Genomic DNA, 19411 nt, shown 5'->3' with positions numbered 1-19411 from the left:
AAAATATATTGAAAGATGCTGAAAATTAGCAAGGGATTTCGACAATTAACAAAGAACTATTGAGTCATTAAACACTGAAAAGATGTCCACTCACATTCATAATGAAATAAGTGCAAATTACAATGTAAGGAAAAGCACTTTACCTACCAAATCTGCCACGGTTTCAACCACATCTTTAGTGAGGGTATGAAGCGCTCTCATATTAATGAACCAGATGACATTGTCAATGCCTAATTTTTTTTACCCTAAAACATTGGAAATGTCACATAATTCAACCTACTATGTTGTTGGAGTGTGAATAGATATATTGACTATTGAGGGCAATTTGTCAATACTGATCAAAATAAATATCCTATGGATTTACTGGACAAACATATAATATAGAGAGTATCATAAAAAGATATTAATTGCATTATTATTTGTGATAGAAAAATTTTAGAAACCACTTATGCATTCACCGGCAGGTTCTACCATACAGTCCACATACATCTATTAATCTACAAAGTCCTATAAAGAGTGAAGAGGCTGTTTCTGTAAGATGAGAGAATAATATTCAGTTTATTGCCAGGTGCAGTGGCACCTATAATCCCAGTACTTGGAAGGCTGAGACAAGAGGATTACAAGTTCAAGGCCAGCCTCGGCAACTTAGTGAGACCTTAAGCAACTTAGCAAGATCCTGTTTAAAAATAAAAAATAAAATAAAATAGGGCATAGCTTAGAAGTAGAAGGCCCCTGGGTCAATTAACAGTATCATACACACCGTTTACTGTTAGTGCAAAAAAAAAAAAAGCTGTATAAAAGCTTGAACAAAAGGGGTGAGCGGGGTTGCGGTGTGTGGCATAGCTGAAAAAAAAATCCATGTTGTTTCTAGGAAGAATTGAGACATTTGACAGAAAAGGTAGATAGAGATTTACCTTTTATAAGAATACCTTCAGGCCGGGCGTGGTGGCGCATGCTTGTAATCCCAGCATTCGGGAGGTGGAGACCAGAGGATCGCGGTTTGTGTATGGCCTCAGCTACTTAGCGAGGCCCTTTGCAGCTCAGTGAGACCCTGTCTCAAAAAAAAAAAAAAAAAAAAACTAAAAAATAAGACTGGGGATGTAGCTCAGAGGTAGAATGCCCCTGGGTTTCATCTCCAGTTCTGGAAAAAAAAAAAAGAATACCTTCCTGTATCATTTGAATTTTGTACCTTCCATATGTATTAACTTTTTAAAAAGCCCTCTTCCTTTTTGCCACAGGATTAACCTAAATCATAATACTTTGGAAATATACATATCATAGGCTGATCTCCTAAAGGGTCTACCCCCTACCTGAAAGTGTTTTGGATATAAAGTTACATGTGAAAGTTTCAGGATTTTGAATATTATTAAAGGCTTCTAACGATAGGATGGAGGTTAAGGCATTTATGATAATAATGTTAGCATACTTAGCTATAAAACAAAATAGGGCAAATGGTCCTGCTGCATATTTAACATAGAATCTTGATACAAATTCTGTTTCTCTTTCTGTTAGCTCAAAAGGGGGCTCTATTAGTTTCTGGTAGAGTTAAGTCACATTACTGTGGTCATGATGGAATAATCATGTGAATCCTTGTGTATAAGTAAGTCAGCTGGAGTGAAAGATTCATTGAACGCTAAGACCAAGAGGAGAATAATAGCTTGGATGACTTTATATGAAATCGTGCTATGGCTTGTAGGGATCCAGAGAGGGCACATTTAGAGTTCAGTGCTCATCCTGACCATAAAATAGAGTAGACAGCAAGGTTTGATGTAGCTAAGTAGGTGGGTAACACGAGAGAGCAAAAACGTCCTTTCAAACGGGACAACTTCATCGTCTAAGAAAATAAAACACGTCAGCAGGGGTTGTGCAATGTTCCTGAAAGAGACGTGGCCGCGGAGAGTGAGCGAGAAATTCTGGGCACTACCCGTGGTGAGCTTGGCTCCGGTCCCAACAATCATTTCCAAGATGTGGCCCAGATCATGGAGAACGTCAAACACAGACCAAATGTATTGAAAGATTTATTACCACAAAGAGACAAGTACCATACCATGCTTTCAGCAAGGGTAAAGAGACTGCAAGACTGCTTCTCTCACGGTATCACTGCTGCAAAAATGATGCCTGTGGAGGAAAACAGTTACAGCATGAGGCTCTTTAGATGGGGCCATGTGACTCTGAGTGAGTCAACAACTTCCAGCAGACTCCCTGGACTCAAATCCCACTGATGATCAATCTGCAATACCCGGCAGGGTCCAGGTGATTCTAAGAAGACCTACTCTATGAACACCTTCCTCTCCTTTCTGGTTCTCATCACACCAAAAGCCACATCAAACCAAAGCTTATCACTGAGGGCCACCGATGAGCTGCTGCTTTGACCCAGCAATGAGTTCCGGCCTAGCAGTGCCCCAGCTGCTGGCCCAGAGAGGACAATTTTATCTTGAGTAAAGATCCTAGTCTTCTGTAAACTGTTTCTGGGAATGTAAAACATGGCAGACACTTTGGCCAACAGTCTGGCTGTTCCTCTATAAGAATCAGGGACCAGCCATTCCATACCTAGGTATATCCCCAAGAGGATGAAAACATAGGTCCACACAGAAACTACTATGCAAATATTCATGACAGCACTGCTCATAATAAGCCCAACTAGAAACAACCCAACTGTCTGTCAACTGATAATGGATAAATGAAATACACTATATCCTTATAAAGAATATTATTTTTAATAAAAAGGAATATACCTGGACTTACATATACAAAGAAACAGCATGTCGATTGTCCTATATAATCCTTCCAATAAGATGATAATTAACTGATTTAATTGTGCAGCCAGCAAAGTTAAGTCATGCCAGGGAGCCAAGTCTTGGCATTTGTTTTCTAAAGTAATTCAAAATCCAGAAAGATTTCTTCCCCTATAGTTTTCCTATTGTACCTTAGACAAGTTACTTAATTCTCCAAATCTCACTTTCTTCACCTTAAAATGAGAGCAGGTGAGGTGTGGCATCTACATTTTGTTCAGACTTTAACATCCCATTGTTTTGCAATTCTTATCCCCTTTTGAAGTGTCCTTTCTCTACTTTAAAGCAGTTAGGTTTTCTCCCAACTCCTACTAACACAGATTAGAGTCCCTCAGAATGACAAAGGATTGCCACTGGCAGTCCGATTCCCAGCAGTTTGTATTCCTCTTTGGCCATAGTCTCCAGGGCAAATCAGTTCAAATCAATTTAATTATTAACTATGCAACACCTGAAACTAACCAGCAGTTTCCTCCAAATACTTATTCTCCTTATTATTTGAGAAGAAACAGTCTTATTTGCCTGTTTCTTGAATCAGTGCCTTATAACCAGGACCTTGCTCCTGATAAGTTGAATATATCCTAAGAAAAATAATATTTGGTTTTTCAAAGTAAATCTGATGGACAGAGAGTTGAGATGAACAATCAGATAAATTAATAGATGGATGGGAAGATAAAAGGGTGGCTGGATGTCTGGGGGAGATGAGGCAGACTGTTGTGGATGGGTAGATAGGTAAGTGGATGTACAGAGAATGCCAGATGAGGGGCGGGTGTGGTGGCACACACTTGTAATCCTCGTGCTTGGGAGGCAGAGACAGGAGTATCGTGCTGGTTCGAAGTCAGCCTTGCTGGCTTAAGAGACCCTATTTCCAAGTTAAAAAAATATATATAAAATATGTAGGTCTAGGAGTGTAGCCTGGAGGTAGAAGGGTTTCCAGGAACCCCAGTACCACAAAAAAAAAAAAAAAAAGAATGCCAGATGAATAGAAAGGCAGATGAATAGACAGGTTTATAAATAGATGGATAGGTGGGTGATTATGTGGATGGCTTACATCCACAGAGTGATAAATAAATATAATCGGACTTGGATGTAATAAAAGAATAAAAGATACTCACTCAATCCCATCTTCGCCACTTTGCACCATGATTTGGGAAGCCCCCAGTTCGGGATGGGTAAGATTTATCGCATTGTTGTCCCAGAGGAACTTCACCTTCTGGATTTCTCCAACATTGAGGTCCACATCAATGTCATTTGTGTGGACTGCATCTGGATTAAGGGATCCCCTGAAAATAGAGACATAAAATATCACATCAGGTATTCATGTGGACATCAAATGAATACACAGGAGGATAGAAATCTATTGTTGCTTCAAATAATGGCTACTACCTAGAATGACTTCATACCAAATACACATGTGCTTGGGCAGAACACACTTTTTCAAGATATTGGACTTTATATTTTCACTGTTTTGAGTCATCACTAGAAAGCTGTGAAACATTTGGAGTGCATAATCTCTAAGATTGCTACAGGAACAATTGATGTCATGTGTTTTGTCTAAAGAAGCACTTGATTGAGAAGACACTGTTGAGATCTTATATGCAGCCCAGAAAGTTGTCAAAGAAATTTGCTCCTGTATCAAGTTATAAAAATTAGCACACGACCAGATTTTAATGTTACCATGAAGTCAGGCATTCACTCAACACATATTTACCATGTTACTCATACTCATATACTCAGTATAAGTCAAGAGTTGAGACCACCACACAACAAGCAGGTGGCCCAGGATTCATGTCCACCTCTGTGTGTGGGGACAGAGCATGTGGTGAAGAAGCTGTCAAACAGATGCACCTTGCTCCAGGGGGAATTGTGCACTCAGAACACCTAAGTCAAATGATGGGTATTCCCAGGGGAGCTAGCGCATGGCTCATTTTAAAAAGTGAGTTCCCTCTCTCTGGACCTCGCTCTTCTCATATGTAAAATGGGGCCATTGAACTAGATGTGAAGGCTTTCTTCCAGCCCTAACAGTCTAGGATTGAATGGTCCTATAGACTAGCTCCCTAGATTTACAAAGCAGTTTATACTCAATCGTTTATGAATAATCTGTGATGAAGAGTATGGCTATTTTGCTTTACTATCAGACTTACTTGAAAATTTCATATTGTTTTGAGTTTCCATTGCTTCCGTACAAAGCAATCCAGATTTGCCCAGTCACTTTCTTTTCTCCAGATAGAGTGATTGATACCTTATATCGCCAACCTGTCCAAAGAAATAAAATCAGTTCAGTCAGACTTATCTTCTTGAAAAATGACTCAATGGAAGCAAAATTCTTCTAAGCTTTGAACCCCCATGAGTGAGAGCTAAGGTGTGTGTGTGTGTGTGTGTGTGTGTGTGTGTGTGTGTGTGTGATAGCTTCCTCTAATGGAGTTGGGGTCCAGGAATTCAGATTCTAGGTTGTGGTGAAGAGATTCAGAGGATAGTAACCATTATAGTTCAGCAGAACAAAACATGTGACCTCATGAATGAAGGGTGACCTGTGGCTGCACACGCGTGCCCTGACTGACCCATGAGGCAATGGACCCAATACTTGTGTCTCCCCAATCCAGATGAACTCCTGCCCCCAGTGAGTTAGGAGAGGGGAAGTTTGGGAGATAATTAGACCACAATTGTAGAGCCCTTGTGAATGAGATTCATGCCCTTATAAAAAGGACCCCAAAGGGCTCTCTCACCCTCTTTCCACAGTGTGGGAAGATACAAGAAGATGGCAGTATGCACCGGAAACTGACCCTGCTGGCACACTAATTTTAGACTTCCAGCTTCCTCTGAGATTGTGTGAAACCAATTTCTGTTGTTTACAAACCACTGGTCTATGGTATTCTGTTGTGGTAGCATCAACAGACTTACATATTTGGGTGTTTTATAACTTGCTTTTCCATTTAAAATGCCTTAAAGTATTTATCTTTTCAGCACATAGAACTATATCCTTCTTCCTATTAACGGTGTCACCTAGTTTTTAATCTATAGCATGTAGTAGTTATTTTTCAATTGGGGAAATTTAGATTTTCCCCTCAGTCTTTTTCTACTAAAAACAAAGCTACAGTGAACTCTTGAACAAACTATGCCACATACAAATGTTTTTTTTTCTATAATATGTTATGAGAATATACCATAGAAAAGTATACGCAGGTAAGACTTTAGTAACACTGCCAAGCTATTATCTTTTTATGATAAATGTAGGATTACATGAAATACCATATGAGAAAAGTGTTTTATAAAGTGCTGTGTAATTTATTTTAAATACAAAACTCCCTTGGAAAATAAGGCTCTTCTCTCTAGCCATTATATGGTATTATTTGTTGAAAATTAGTTTTGCTGTATTTTTGCCATTTTATTCCTCTTTAATGAGAAGCTGAACAAAACAACATCAACAATACTCTGTGTGTGTGTTTGTGTGTGTGTGTGTGTGTGTGTGTGTGTGTGTGAGAGAGAGAGAGAGAGAGAGAGAGAGAGAGAGAGAGAGAGAGAATCGTCACTACAGTGACTTCCTGATTTCCACTGACTTTGCTTCAAGTTTCCTGCTCCCTTTGTTAATAGATGCGTCCTTCCTGCCTCAGGGGTGGGTGGACATGTGAGCTAGCCTGGGCCACTCATTGTACCTCATTCTGCTGCTGATCAGAATTACTGGCTAGAGGGGTGGACGTGGGACCCACGACAAACACTGTTCTACTGTTCTTACACGATAGCTTAAGCTGGATGCGGCCGAGTTTCTGTCAGTTGCTATCACAGGTCCTGAGGTTCGGGATAACATAAAGCTGGTGCATCTTTTTAAGTTATTTACAAGTTATTATTGTAAGAGTAAAATGGAAACTTACGAGCATAGTTAGCAGTGTCTCCTGTGTTCAGATAGAAGGTCTGCGCCACAGCACTGGTTTTTCCCTTAAACTGGTCAGCAAAGTGCCCCATCTTGGGGCATCCTTCAGCCGGACAAGGGAAACAATCGTTCTAGTGGGAAAAGTTGTGTTTGTTAGTAGTAGGCCTTTGCCTCGCTCATTCTATGAGTCAGTCCACCTTCCCTATCCATCCATCCCTCCTCCTGCCCACCCACCCTGCCATTTACTCTCTTCATTCTCTCCTCCATCCCACTAATCCACGCATACGTGCAGCTATCTACCTATGCGTCCATGAGTTCATGAGCCATCCTACAACTGTGCACAGAACTGTGCTAGTTCCTGAAGAGTGACCAATAAAGTAGCCCTTAAAAATTAGAGTATAGTTGCAAAAGACAAGTCATATACAAGGAGTGATGACATTAAAACTTGGGAGGGGAATGCAAGACAATGCTTCTAGGGATAAGTAAATAGGAAAGACAAGTTGTTTCAGGAGGGGAGAGAAAGGGAAGATCCATGACTATTTTCGCTTTTATGTGAATTATTTCTCTAGACTAATTGATTCCCATTAGATACTCTCCAAATGGTAGTTCATTAATTAGGGCTTTAAATTAGGCGAGCACTTTATGGCATAGGGTCATTTCCTCTGACCTTTGACTTCATACCACATTCAAAATATACTGTGTACAGAGTTATTTTGTGATGTGGAAAGCTTAAGACAGGTGCTGGGGGCCCTGTGGCTACCTATGCCCCAGCAGTAACCAGCCTGCCGAGGTTGCTCCTTGAACACTATAAACCTTGAAGATCACACATAAGGTCCTTTTGACTGTACTCCATCTCAGAATGTCGAGATCAAAATTAGTTTTGAGAAGAAAAAATGCGAGTTTAAACATATATAAATTTTTATCTTTAAGGAAAATATATTTTAAAATACTAGAGTTTTACAACCTGCAATGTAATCAATTTAAATAAGGATTATCAGTGGAAATCCAAACTTTCACTGGAGTTATTTCTGAAAAACAATATCACCTAATACATTATCCAGGGGAAACAGTATTTTCATAATACAGAAATCTGGCAGACATCACCTTAACCAAATAATAACAATTTATGTCACCAAATAATGGACAAAGTTCCACTAGATGAATGCCTTTGATTTGATACATTGAGAAAGGCCTAATCTCACTCATTGAATCATAAAGAAATAATTTCAGAGTGTGGACTAATCTACTAAATGCCCGGTGTGGAGTCCTCTAACTGTCTCTGTGCCCTGAAAGACCAAGAAAAATGGGAAACAATTCCGGGTTAAAGGAGATGACAAAGACAATACATGCAATGCAAGCAAAAGGAGGAAAGGAAATACAGAGGGAAGGAGGGAGGGAGGAAAAAAGGAAGGAAGGAGGGACGGAAGGAAGGGGTAGGAGGGAGGGAAGAAGGGAGGGCAGAGGTAAGGAGAGGGAGGGAGAAGGAGGGGGAGGAAGAGAAGGAGAGGGAGGGGAGGAAGGGAGGAGGGAGAAGGAGGGAAGGGGAGGGAGGGAGGGAAGGGGAGGGAGGGAGGGAGGGGAGAGGAGCATGGCAGGCAGACAGGTAGACAGTTCTAGTGGCCATCACATGGATAACTGGAAAAATCTGAATATGGGCTACGTATTAGGAACTATTAGTATATAAAATTTAAATTTATTGAGTATTGTTATGTAGGAGGATGATCTTGTTCTTAGGAGAAGAATGCTGAAGTATTTATAAATATTCTCTCTCTCTCTTTCTCACACACACACCACACACACACACACACACACACACACACACACACACAGTTAGCAAGTGGTATGTCGAGGTGATGGGTGTAAAGGGAAGTCATGTGTTCTTCTTTAACCTCTGCACAGATGGAGATTGCACTGAATGAAAAGTTGGGGAGCTGGGGGTAGGCCAAGCATGCCAGTTCTGTGTCTGCCCTCTAGCCCACTGCCCCTGGGAAGGACGGCTTTGGAAGCTTCAGCGTTTCCATGACCTCCTTCCAGAAGTGTGGACAGAACACCACCAGCGGGGCTTCCACCATCTTCCCAGAAGCTGGGGTGACTTACGTTCTGGAACTCCTCATAGGAGGCACAGGGGTAGCCCAGGAAGCCGTCGGGGTAGAGAATACTGTTTGAGTAATAGTCGATGCTTCGGAGATGGTTGCAAGCTGCAAAGTTGTTGATTCCTGAGAAAGCAAAGACCAGGAGAGCTGAAGGAGGCTTCTCACCTTCGACCTGTGGGGCCTCCGGCCAGGCCAGCAGGTGCCTCCACATTTCGTGGAGGAGTGTGGGCCTCCTGAACACCTGGGCTTCTGCTGAGGAGGGCTACTGAGGGCCAGGCAACAGCTCAGAAGTGACAAGTCCTAACAAGGACATTTGTCCAGGGTTTTAGGGGCCAGTCACATAACATAAATGAGGAAACTAGGACCAGACATGGGGAGGGAGGGAGAAGGGGGAGAGAGAGAGAGAGAGAGAGAGACAGGCAGATAGACCCTCTCTCTAAAGATATATAGAGAGGGGAGAGAGAGAGATAAAGAGGCAGAGAGAGTGTGTATATTTACACATACAAGCACACATACATGCACATGGTAGTAGCTCTTAAAGGGATCCCACATGGTTTTCTGATTTTCCACAAGAAGTGAGAATCCTGATTTTTTTTTTAAACAAAAATTTTCCATGCTTAAATGATTGGAGTGCATTCTTACTTTAAAACCACTCCCTGTGAGGGCCTTGAGCCTGTGGTGGGGTGCTTAGGCTGTGGAGGACTGGTCGTGGCCCCACAGGCCTTTCTCAGGAGCCCCCTTCTCAGGCTGAGGGAGCCTCTTCTTTGCCTTGCTAAACCTGGCCACTCTTAATGCATTTTATTTACCACTTTTTTTTTTTTAAAGCAAAGTCATCTCATTTAGAAAATTGTTTTTTCACTTTTGCAGATACTCGGTCTGAAACTTCCCATGGAGTGACCCACAGTGACCCTGGACACACGTGGGGCCATTCTTGGGGGTCTGCTGGGTTCTTCATACCACCCCTCGAGGACCACACATCCCCTTTGTGTCCACGGTAGATCTGCTCTCGCAGCCCCACCGTGCTCGCTGCCCAGCGCCCTGCGGCCCGCCAGCCGGGTTCCCAGTCCCCACACCAGTGCTGTCACCAGACAGCAGAGCCTGCTTTAAACTTAATTGTTTCTTTCATCCCAAATTGCTGCCCGGGCTCCCCATAATAGAGGAGAAAGTGGCTTTAATTGTTCCCAGGGCCCAGCACCTGGTGAGTCTAGCACAGCACAATAGAAACACACTTCTGCGTTCACGGGCTTGTTCACTCTAAATTGCCTCTTTAATTAAGCCTGGGGTCGTTCCTATTATGTGTGACTCGCCCATCACTTCTGGAAGGGGGTGGCTATTATCGTGACTCTGGGGTTCCTTCGGGGAAAGTGGAATGGCCGCGTCTTCCTGAGAGTTACCTGGCGCGGAGCTGAGAGGTCAGAAGCTTCCCTTATTTGCCCGCGGATGCTGGCTGTTGTGTTATTGACGCTGCTCTTGGACACGAAGCACACAGAATACTAAAATGCACAGAAGGCCGCTAGACTCTATTTAACAGAGTGTGCTTAGTGTTTGCTTTGGCCTGTCATGGCTCAGTGTCTCATCAGGCTGCTGGGGTATCTGGGGTGCTCAAGAAATAGTTTTAAGCTATGGGGAACTTCTGGTTCAGAAAAATAAAGACAAATAGGATAATTACAGATTCAAGAATTTCTCTTTTAGGCCGGAGAGTGAAGCCAGATCTCAGTGAAGAGGCAAGAGGAATCACCAAAGACCAGGACAAAGGAGATCACCTAATAACACAGGTAGGATCCTGCTCTCTCAGATGAATAGGAACGGCCTGCCGGGATCTGCCCTGGGTCCCGCAGACATCCAGGCCTCTCCTGACCCCACCCACAGCCCAAACCCACAGAGCACTTCCCTCCTCTGTCTTCTTATCCCCTTCATTACGGAGGACCCAACAACAGTAAATAGCAAGAAAGTCAAACCCCTCCGCATTTTTGCTTATGCTCTGCAGTTCTCCAAGGAACAAGTGCTGAAGGCCTGGTGAGCATTTGCCACTGTGCCCATCTGGCACTTGCCCAGAATCCTGATAACTGGGGGAAATGGCATAGACTGGGGCATGAGAGCAGGGCCATACAGTCACAAATTGGGCTTAAATACAGGGTGGCCTTGGACAAGCTATGTAGCATTTCTAATTTCCAATTTCTGCATCTGTAAAACGGGACTAATCAGAGTAAACATCTCATCACATTGTTTTGAAAAGGGATGACACAGAAGGGATGTCACTCTGTAAGTGGCAGCAATATCAGCATCATGGTGGCCAGACCCATACTTTCTGCCTTCATCCCAGGCAAGCAGTCGCCACCTTGCTTCTTTCATATATGTACCTTGCCATAATCCATTGATGTCAACGATGGTGGAAAGGGCATTTTTATTACATCCAGGCATTTGCCTTCCTCCATTTGGAAAGAAATCCAGATGGCCCACCTTTTGGCTCATTCCAAAACCTGAAACATTTGAAGCAGAAGAGAGTAGGATGGTAAGTGGTCCCAAAGGTAGATCATGTCCACATGGAGATGTTCAACTTGTTACAAAAAGAACAAAGAGGCCTTTGGGCCAATTTCTCCTCATCACAGACACCATAACTTCTAGCTCTGCAGAAAGTTCTCAAAGATGGGAACTTGGCAGGATGAGGAGGAAGGAGAGAACACACACAAAGAAAGATGGGGGGAAGGTGGGTTCTTGGTGAGTGGGAAACACATATAGTTATGTTTGTCTGTCTTAGGAGGCCCTGGACAACACTGATATGAACTGATACTATTAGGCACCAGTAGGTACATGTTGGGTATAATTTGTATTACTTTAATAATTTTTAAATTCTGGTTTCTACACTATAGTGTTGTGTTGAGACTACACAACAGTATATTGTTCTATTGAGAACCATAGCATAATAGCTGGGAGCTCTGGCTTTAGGCACGTAGGCCCGTGGCCCAAATCCTAGTTCTACTCAAAGACTGTGTGGGAAATTACTTAACCACTCTTTAGCTATGAAATGGTGAAAATATCCACTTTTTAGGATGTTGCAGGATTGTGTTATTGTGTAAAATATTCAATACAGCACATGGTAAATATTCAGTTAGTGATGATCCCATCATCATCACCCCCACCATGAAAAACACACCTCATATCAGCAAGTTTTATGAGTAGACATATTGAGAAAATACTGAGTAAAGGACATTGACTTTAGAAGAATTAAATAAAGGGATACATTTTAGCCTTCAACCAAACAAACTGTAACCCAAGCTTCCGCAAAATTAGAAAAAAAAATTCAAAAATTACTTTGATATTTTGTAAGTGTAAGTCAAGTATCAATAATAAATACATGTGCCAGTTTGGATCTTGGTAGCTTGGGAAGAACACAGGGTTTAAAGACTGAGTGATAGCCTCTGGAGACTGCAGAAGGGTTTTTATCTTTTTGGTCCAGTGTGGGGCTGTGGGCTAATACCATTGGCCTTGTGCTGGCTGATCATTTGTGCCTGGCACCCAAGCCATCCCTGTAGTTAACCATTTTGAATAGCGCCTCCTTGGGGATAGGGGTCCACCCGGACCCAATGTCATCAGTCATAACCTTGGTCATCAAGAGGTGGGAGGTGGGATCGAGGACTCACCTAGGTTAGGGACAATGGGAGCAATATCCGTGTGAATCACATCCACAAACATGGCATCAGATGGATCCAGCCGAACCTCCTCTGCTGTGCCCTGGAAGCATGGTTCTGCCGGATCCAGTCCTAGAAGGGACAAGGTGGACAGGTGGCACCGAGCGGAAGACCGGGATCTAACGGCACCTGCCAAACTATCGTGAGGAATACCGGGCAAAGTGTCCCACACCATGGACTATTGTTCTGACAACTGAGTTTGTAGCTCCTGGTCCACTTGGGAAAGAGGCTGGGACAGAAAGGCAAGGACTGGGGACACAGTCCCCTGGAGAATCTGTGCAATCTCTAGTGCCTGGCTCCCTGGGGATTCGGCGGGATCCTTGTGCGCCCTCTTCTTGGCTTTCCCAGCCTTTGCCCTCAGAGAGGAAAAGCTCCTGAGGCCTTATCCAGCTCTTCTTGGCCCTGAGCTTCCCTGCGTTTGTGTCTTTTCTCATGAGTCCCCGGCCTGCTGTGTCCCCCGTCTTCTTCCTTCATACAAATCCTCCTCCTCCAAGACCTCGCTGGAACACCCCCTCCTCGTGGAAAATGTAAGCTCTCCTTTCTGAGCCCATTCTAGCCACTGTGTTATTTGGCATGTATTCATTCTGCTTCAAGTTTTTTTTTTTTTTTTTTTTGTCTGTTTCTTTGTTTGTTTTGCCCTCTCTGTTTTCTGCTTCCTGAACTGAACTATGGGATTCCCGCAGCAGGGTTCATCTTTAAAGAGGAACAGAGGTGGGAGGAGCATGGCACGCATTGACCTATGTTCCTGCCCTGGTTCTCCAGGTCCCATGTCTGTCCTCACTGAGAAAGGGGGAAGAAGAACCTTACCTTCTAGGGTTGTTGTGAAAACCCCATGGAAAGATGCAAGAGAACAGACTTGGTAAGCTGAAAAGGTCTACAAGTCTACATAACCATGGGCTAGCCCACCTTCACTCAATGCCTCCCACATTGTCCCAAGCAAAGGAGACATTTGTGGAATGTTGAATCAAACTGCTGCACAAAACAAAAAGGTGTCTGTGTTTGCCTTGTGTGCATTATTCGACCTCATGAGTCATTCATTCATTGTTTACTGAGCATTTTCTCTGTGCTGGGCTGGGTCTCCGCCAGTCACTTGCCTTTTCTGTTTGTGCCTGACTCAGCCAAGATATTCAAGAAAGACTTATGGAATTGAAAAATTAAACATCTCTCTCTTTTTTTCTTTACTACACTAATCCTGAAATCATGGGTTTAATATACTATATTTTTCTTATTTATAAATGTCTTTAAAATTGCTGTGCCAGGCATGGTGGCACATGCCAACAATCTCAGAATTTGGGAGGCTGAGACAGAAGGACTGCAGGTACAAAGGCAGTCTCTAATATATAAACAAGACTCTCAGCAATCTAGATAGACCCTGTTCCAAAACAATCAAACAAACAGGGCTGAAAGTGTAGCTCAGAGGTAGAATTCTCCTGGGTTCAATTCCCAGTCCCACACCAAAAAGAAACAATACTGTCATCTATTTTACTGGGACAATTGTTTTTAAGTTTTATCTCTCTAAAATCGGCTCCTGGAGGATCAGCAGGGTGCCCTTCCTGTGGGAAGTGTGGGAAGTGCATGGGTTCAGGCTTGCATTGAGTCTTGGGACTCAACCCGCGAGTGCGACCCTACCTGTGATCCTGCCCAAGTGGCCCTCCAGCCTCCTGCCCGCCTCCCCGGCGACATGAGAGCCCAGGCTGTGGCCGATAAGGTGCACCTTCTCGGGGCTGTAGTCCAGGTGGGTCTGTGAAAGAAGGGCGCATCAGTCCCGCAGGCGGCCAGTGCATGTGGCAACATTGCCGATCGATCAGCGGCTGCAGAGCCAACTGCAGCTACCTGGGCCCGCGGCTGACCCGCACCGGGCCTGGCTGGAGATGTCTATCTGGGGTTTCCTGGGGCTGGGCACAGGCTCAGGCCCCTCCAGAACCGATTGCAGTTTGGGGTGTAAAAAGCCTCTCCCCAAAGCTGCCCCCAATGAAGACTCAGATTCCCTGCTGGGCATCGCTGGGCAGCCAGCCTGCTCTCCAGCTCCCAGAAGAGCCTGCCAGGAAGAGCCTATTTTGAAAGGGAAACTGAGGCTGGAAGAGGTTAGTTTGCCCCAGGCACTACAGTTTGGAAATGATGGGGTGCGTATCTTTAGGATAATCAGTACGGGGGGAAGAGGGGTTTTCAGTTCAGCCTTTGCCCACCCGCCCCAGCTTCAGGGTGTCAGGGGGTGCAACATGATGCTTCTGGGTCCCTGGCTCTGCCCCCTTCCCCACAGGAGGAGGCTCAGGTGGGGCCTTACCGACAGCACTTGTATGAAGTAGGCGATCTCGGCTCCCACTACCCGAACGTTGTGGACGGCTTGAGTGTATAAGGCCCGGGACCCACCACTCCAGTCCACACAGATGCAGTTTACTTCCTCCACTTGAAACATGTTCTACAGAACAGAGAAAGAGAGACCCCAATTTATCAGCAGTCCCTAGTTGCACAACCCAGAGATAAGAATTCGCTCCATGAAGCACCTGGTTGGTATTAGCTATATTCCTCCTGCTTGTCGTGATCTAACTTGGCCCTCAGTGCAGCACTCTGAACTGGGAATATTCCTCCTGCTTAACAGCTGTGGATAGAAACTGAGGCATCTGGTCTAAGATCTCACAGATGGTTATTATTAACTACTAACCTGGGTCAAAAGGTCAAAAACGTTACCAGGTCAGAGGTGATCAACTACCCAAGAAAATGTGTAGTTTGGTTCCTCGATTGTGCCAGCCACATTTCAGGACTCGGTTTATGTGGCTAGTGGCTTCTGTTGTGCTCGGCACAGATCTGGAACATTTCTCTCATCATAAAACATTCTATGGGACAGCAATGCGTCAAGAGGGCAAGATTTGGTCATTTTAAGGTCACGCAGGGGTTTTATATCAACCATCAGAGATAAAATGTCGAGTGGTATTACACATTTCTGCCTCTGATATGTCTTCTTTTTGCGGTACTGGAGATGGAACCCAGGGGCTTTCTAGCTCAGAGCTACACCCCCAATTCTATTTTTTATTCTTTATTTTGAAACAGGATCTCACTGAGTTGCAAAGGGCCTCACTAAGTAGTAACTGAGGCTGACTGAGGACTGCAATCCTCTAGTCTCAGTCTCCAAAATGTTGGGATTTCAAGTGTGCACCCCCACGCCTGGCTCTGGCTGCCTCTGAGATTTCTTATTGGGCTCTGGGTACCTCGAGCCTCACAGGAGATAGTGGGCTGAAAGAGGGTGTACAGGGGGAACCAGGCTTTCCCTGGTGGCTTTGCGAAGGAATCCTCTCTCCCTGGAATATTTCCTTTCTTGATCCTGGGATGCCAGGGGTGCAGTATCTGAACCTGTGTCCAGGGTGCTGGTCTCATCAGGGCGTGGCCAGGTGAGGAGGAGGACCCCTACCTTGCACATGTCCGACAGCCAGTCGTCCTCCCCATGGTCGATGAAGCCGTGGATAATGAAGCGAGTCTTGCGGTCCAGCCGGAAGTTTGAAGCCTCGATGGTGTCTGGGTCGAAGGCACTGATCAGCTGGTTGAATCAGAAGAGATGAAGTTGAATTGTTGGCCTTTCCACACCTGCTAGCACCAGTCCCGGTATGACCGAGATCACAGGTCCAACCCCCGCAGTGTCCAGGTCGGACTCTGAGGTGTTCCTGACCTGGGATTGTGGCTAGAATTCAAGTTCAACACTTCCTATTTTCTTGTACCTGTATCCAAAATCTAGTATTTCTGTTGATCACAAAGCCAGGCAACAAAACACAATGGAATTAGCAACACCTGTGACTCTGTCCTCAGCTGATGTTTTTGTGTCACGTTATAATTGTTACAGACATCCCAAAGTGTCCTTTATGACCATTTTAAATGATAGTCATTGTTACATCAACCCTTAAGTCTATTCAGTCAGATGGTACAGCAGCACATATGATACCATGTTCCATACTTAGATATTTTTAATGGTCTGCTAACTGGTTTTTAATAAAGCGATTTCATTTGTAATCCAATATGTTTTATTTTATGCATTTTAAAAATGTTGTCCTGAGAAGGGGTCCGTAGGCTTCCCCTGGTGACCAGAGGCCTCTGGCGCAGGAGACATGAAGAACCCCTGGCCAGAAGCAGTAGGTGAGGGCAGATATAGCTCAGCGGTGCCACAAGACTTTAGAACAGACTCCTGGGCCACAGGGTTTCTCCATCCTCCTCCTGCCAGTTGCCAGGACAAGACATCAGAAGGATCACACAGTAACTTTGTCCATCCAGACTCCAGGCTGGGGGCATCCCGTGAAATATTTGCCATGTGGAGTCCCACAGTGGGGGACCTCAGGGACCTAGGGACAGATAGCTGGCCCTCTAAACTCTGTCAGGGACTGGAGCTGCCAACTGCCTGAATTCTTAGCATTATCATTCTTGAAACCATCTTGTCACTAGTGGCTGCCTGCTTCCATCTGGCAAGCCTTCCATCTGGCTCAGAAGGTTGCACCAAAGGTGCTCATCTTTTATCTTTCATGGTTAATTGTCCTCCCCGATCCACTTGTCTTCTAGCTCCTGGGGAAGGACTTACAGCTTCTTACCCCAATACGGAGGGACTTCTCTTCCTCTGTTGCCCGATGTAGAAAGGAAATAGGACTTTGCTAGGGGCACACCTGGGCTTATCCATAAATGCTGCTCATCCTCTCGTCCTCTCAGGGAACAGGGTGCTGAATGCCGGGGCAGCCCCTGGAGATCTCTGTGCCCCAGTGTATGTGAATGTGTATGTTTGTGGATTAGGCATCTGTAGATTTTGTCAGATACTCAGGGATTATTATAATCTCTAGAGCCAAGATGGCTCTAGGTTTATCATTAGTGGGACAGCATCCGTGGAAAGTTCCGAGGCAGTTTTATGCCTTGGAATTATGACTTCCAAGAATTATGAATGAATTCCAAGGATTATGCCTCAGAAAGCCACGTGACAGCTCCCGTGTGGGGTTCAGACCCCTCCCTCCACCATCTCATGGCCACTCTTACCTGGTAGTTGTCTGGATTTTCATTTGTGTGCAGAAGAAATCGGGTGTTAATGTCTTGGGGAGACCAGGGAAGTATCTTTATAGGCCGCTGGAGGGTCCCTGCCCATGGTGATGCATCGGAAAAGCAGCCAAAAGGTTCATAGCAGATCTCTTTTCCTGGGGCAGGAAGAACAACAACCGGAACCCTAGTGAGTTTCTGGGAAGGCGCACTGTCATCTCTGCAGGGAGGCTCCTCGGGAAGGAGCCCAGGGCTGGCTGAGGCTGAGACTAGTCTTTATCTTTGTCATCAGCCCTTTCCAAACTTCGGTGGTGCTAAAAATCACCTGAAGGTGAAGATTTTCATTGCATAGACACACGCCCAGGCCTTGCCCTGAGAGACTCTAATTCAAAGGGTCTGAGTGCCTTGGAAACAGCATGTTTAATAAGTACCCCTTGTTATAAACAAGTTGGGCAATGTCTGATCTATAACCACTGCCTTAAGACAACTCCTGTAGGAAAACCTCACTTGGGCCTTTACATATCAAATATCAACTAATAGCAAACACTTATGAGGCAGTTGTATTTCTATGATACCCAGCCTATATTTCTATGATACCTAATACCTGTATATCTATGATACCTAGTCCCTATATTTATTTTTTTGTGGGTCTGGGATGGAACCCAGGGACATTCAACCTCCAATCTATACTCCTTGCCCTATTTTGTATTATTTTTGTTGAAACAGGGTCTCACTAAGTTGCAGAGGGCCTCACTAAGTAGCTGAGGCTGTCTGCGAACCACAATCTTCTGGTCTCAGCCTCCCGAATGCTGGGATTACAAGCATGTGCCACCACACCCGGCTAGTCCCTGTACTTCTATGATACCCAGCACCTACATATCTATGATATCTAGTTCCTATATTTCCATGATACCTAGCACCTGTATATCTATGATTTCTAGTCCCTATCTTTCTATGATACCTAGAACCTGTAGATCTATGATACCTAGCCCCTATATTTCTATGATACCTAACACAGGCTGTCACTTTCTCCCTATAGGGATGGTGGCAGCATCCTCACCTCTGACAGTGGTCAACAGGAGAAGGCCGATGGTCCAGGACAGCAGCATCTGCATGGAAGAAAACACACACACACACTGTCACCCGGGGACGCAGGTGTGAGGCTGGTAGGGCAGAACCCAGACTGGGCAGAAGCTCTGGAGCAAATATGGGAAGGTGAAGGAACAGGGCCCTGGAGGCTTGGGCTTCAGGGGCTCTTTATCTGGCTAAAGACATTGATGACGAGGCCTCGCAAGGCTCAGGAAGCCCAGAAGCACCTCCCTGGGACCCCAGACTCAGAGTCTAATCCCTGTGGTGGCTCCCTGCTTCTGAATGCCATCTCCCAGCAGCCTGCAGTGACCCAGCCCTGCTAGGCAACCTGTCCAGGTGGGGCCGTGACTTACTGTACTGCAGTGGGGCTTGCACTCAGGCTCAGCAGGTTGGCCATGGCCTTTTATAACCAGCCTTTATCCTTTGGACTCCTCTGAGGAAAATTCAGGTCAGGAGAGATAGGGCTGCACATGCGTACTTTGAACCTCAGTTATCATAAACACATAGAGCAGGTACACCCAGGATGCCGGAGGAAAGGAAGATTAACCCTGGGGACAGCACAGGGCTCTGTTAATCTGAGTTTTCAGATCTGGTTGCCAAAAGATTGTGTTCCCAATGTAATAATAGGGGGACACCAGGCTGTAGCATCTCCCAATCAAAATCCCTTTGGACACAGGTACCTCAAAGTCATCCCACTGTCCTGTTGCTCTTGACATATTGCTCAGCTTGGGGATCTTGGAACTCCCCATTTAAGAGAAGTGTGTATTTGTAAGGATGCATACCTCACTTACTTGAGGGATGAAGTGGATGGCCCCAGTGAACCTAGAGAGGCTAGAAACTAAGGCAGCCCTGCTGGCTGAGACATTCACATGGATAAAGCAAGCA

At 44.9% G+C, this 19411-nt stretch overlaps 1 protein-coding gene across 1 annotated transcript; it reads right to left on the bottom strand.

Moving 5' to 3' along the window:
* Positions 1 to 2054: 2054 nt before the first annotated feature.
* Positions 2055 to 18546, bottom strand: LOC308262641 (pancreatic lipase-related protein 2-like; the record flags this gene model as incomplete). Its single annotated transcript, XM_080695217.1, has 12 exons — positions 2055 to 2118; positions 3905 to 4072; positions 4934 to 5045; positions 6659 to 6788; positions 8755 to 8873; positions 11111 to 11230; positions 12392 to 12511; positions 14069 to 14180; positions 14724 to 14858; positions 15846 to 15971; positions 17441 to 17595; positions 18498 to 18546. The coding sequence occupies 12 exons, from the start codon at positions 18544 to 18546 to the stop codon at positions 2055 to 2057; spliced, it is 1410 nt and encodes a 469-aa protein (XP_080551343.1).
* Positions 18547 to 19411: the final 865 nt, after the last annotated feature.

This window comes from Muscardinus avellanarius (genome assembly GCF_963383645.1).
Source record: "Muscardinus avellanarius genome assembly, chromosome: 4".
In the NCBI taxonomy this organism is placed as follows: domain Eukaryota; kingdom Metazoa; phylum Chordata; class Mammalia; order Rodentia; family Gliridae; genus Muscardinus; species Muscardinus avellanarius.
This window is presented reverse-complemented; position numbering and strand designations above follow the sequence as displayed.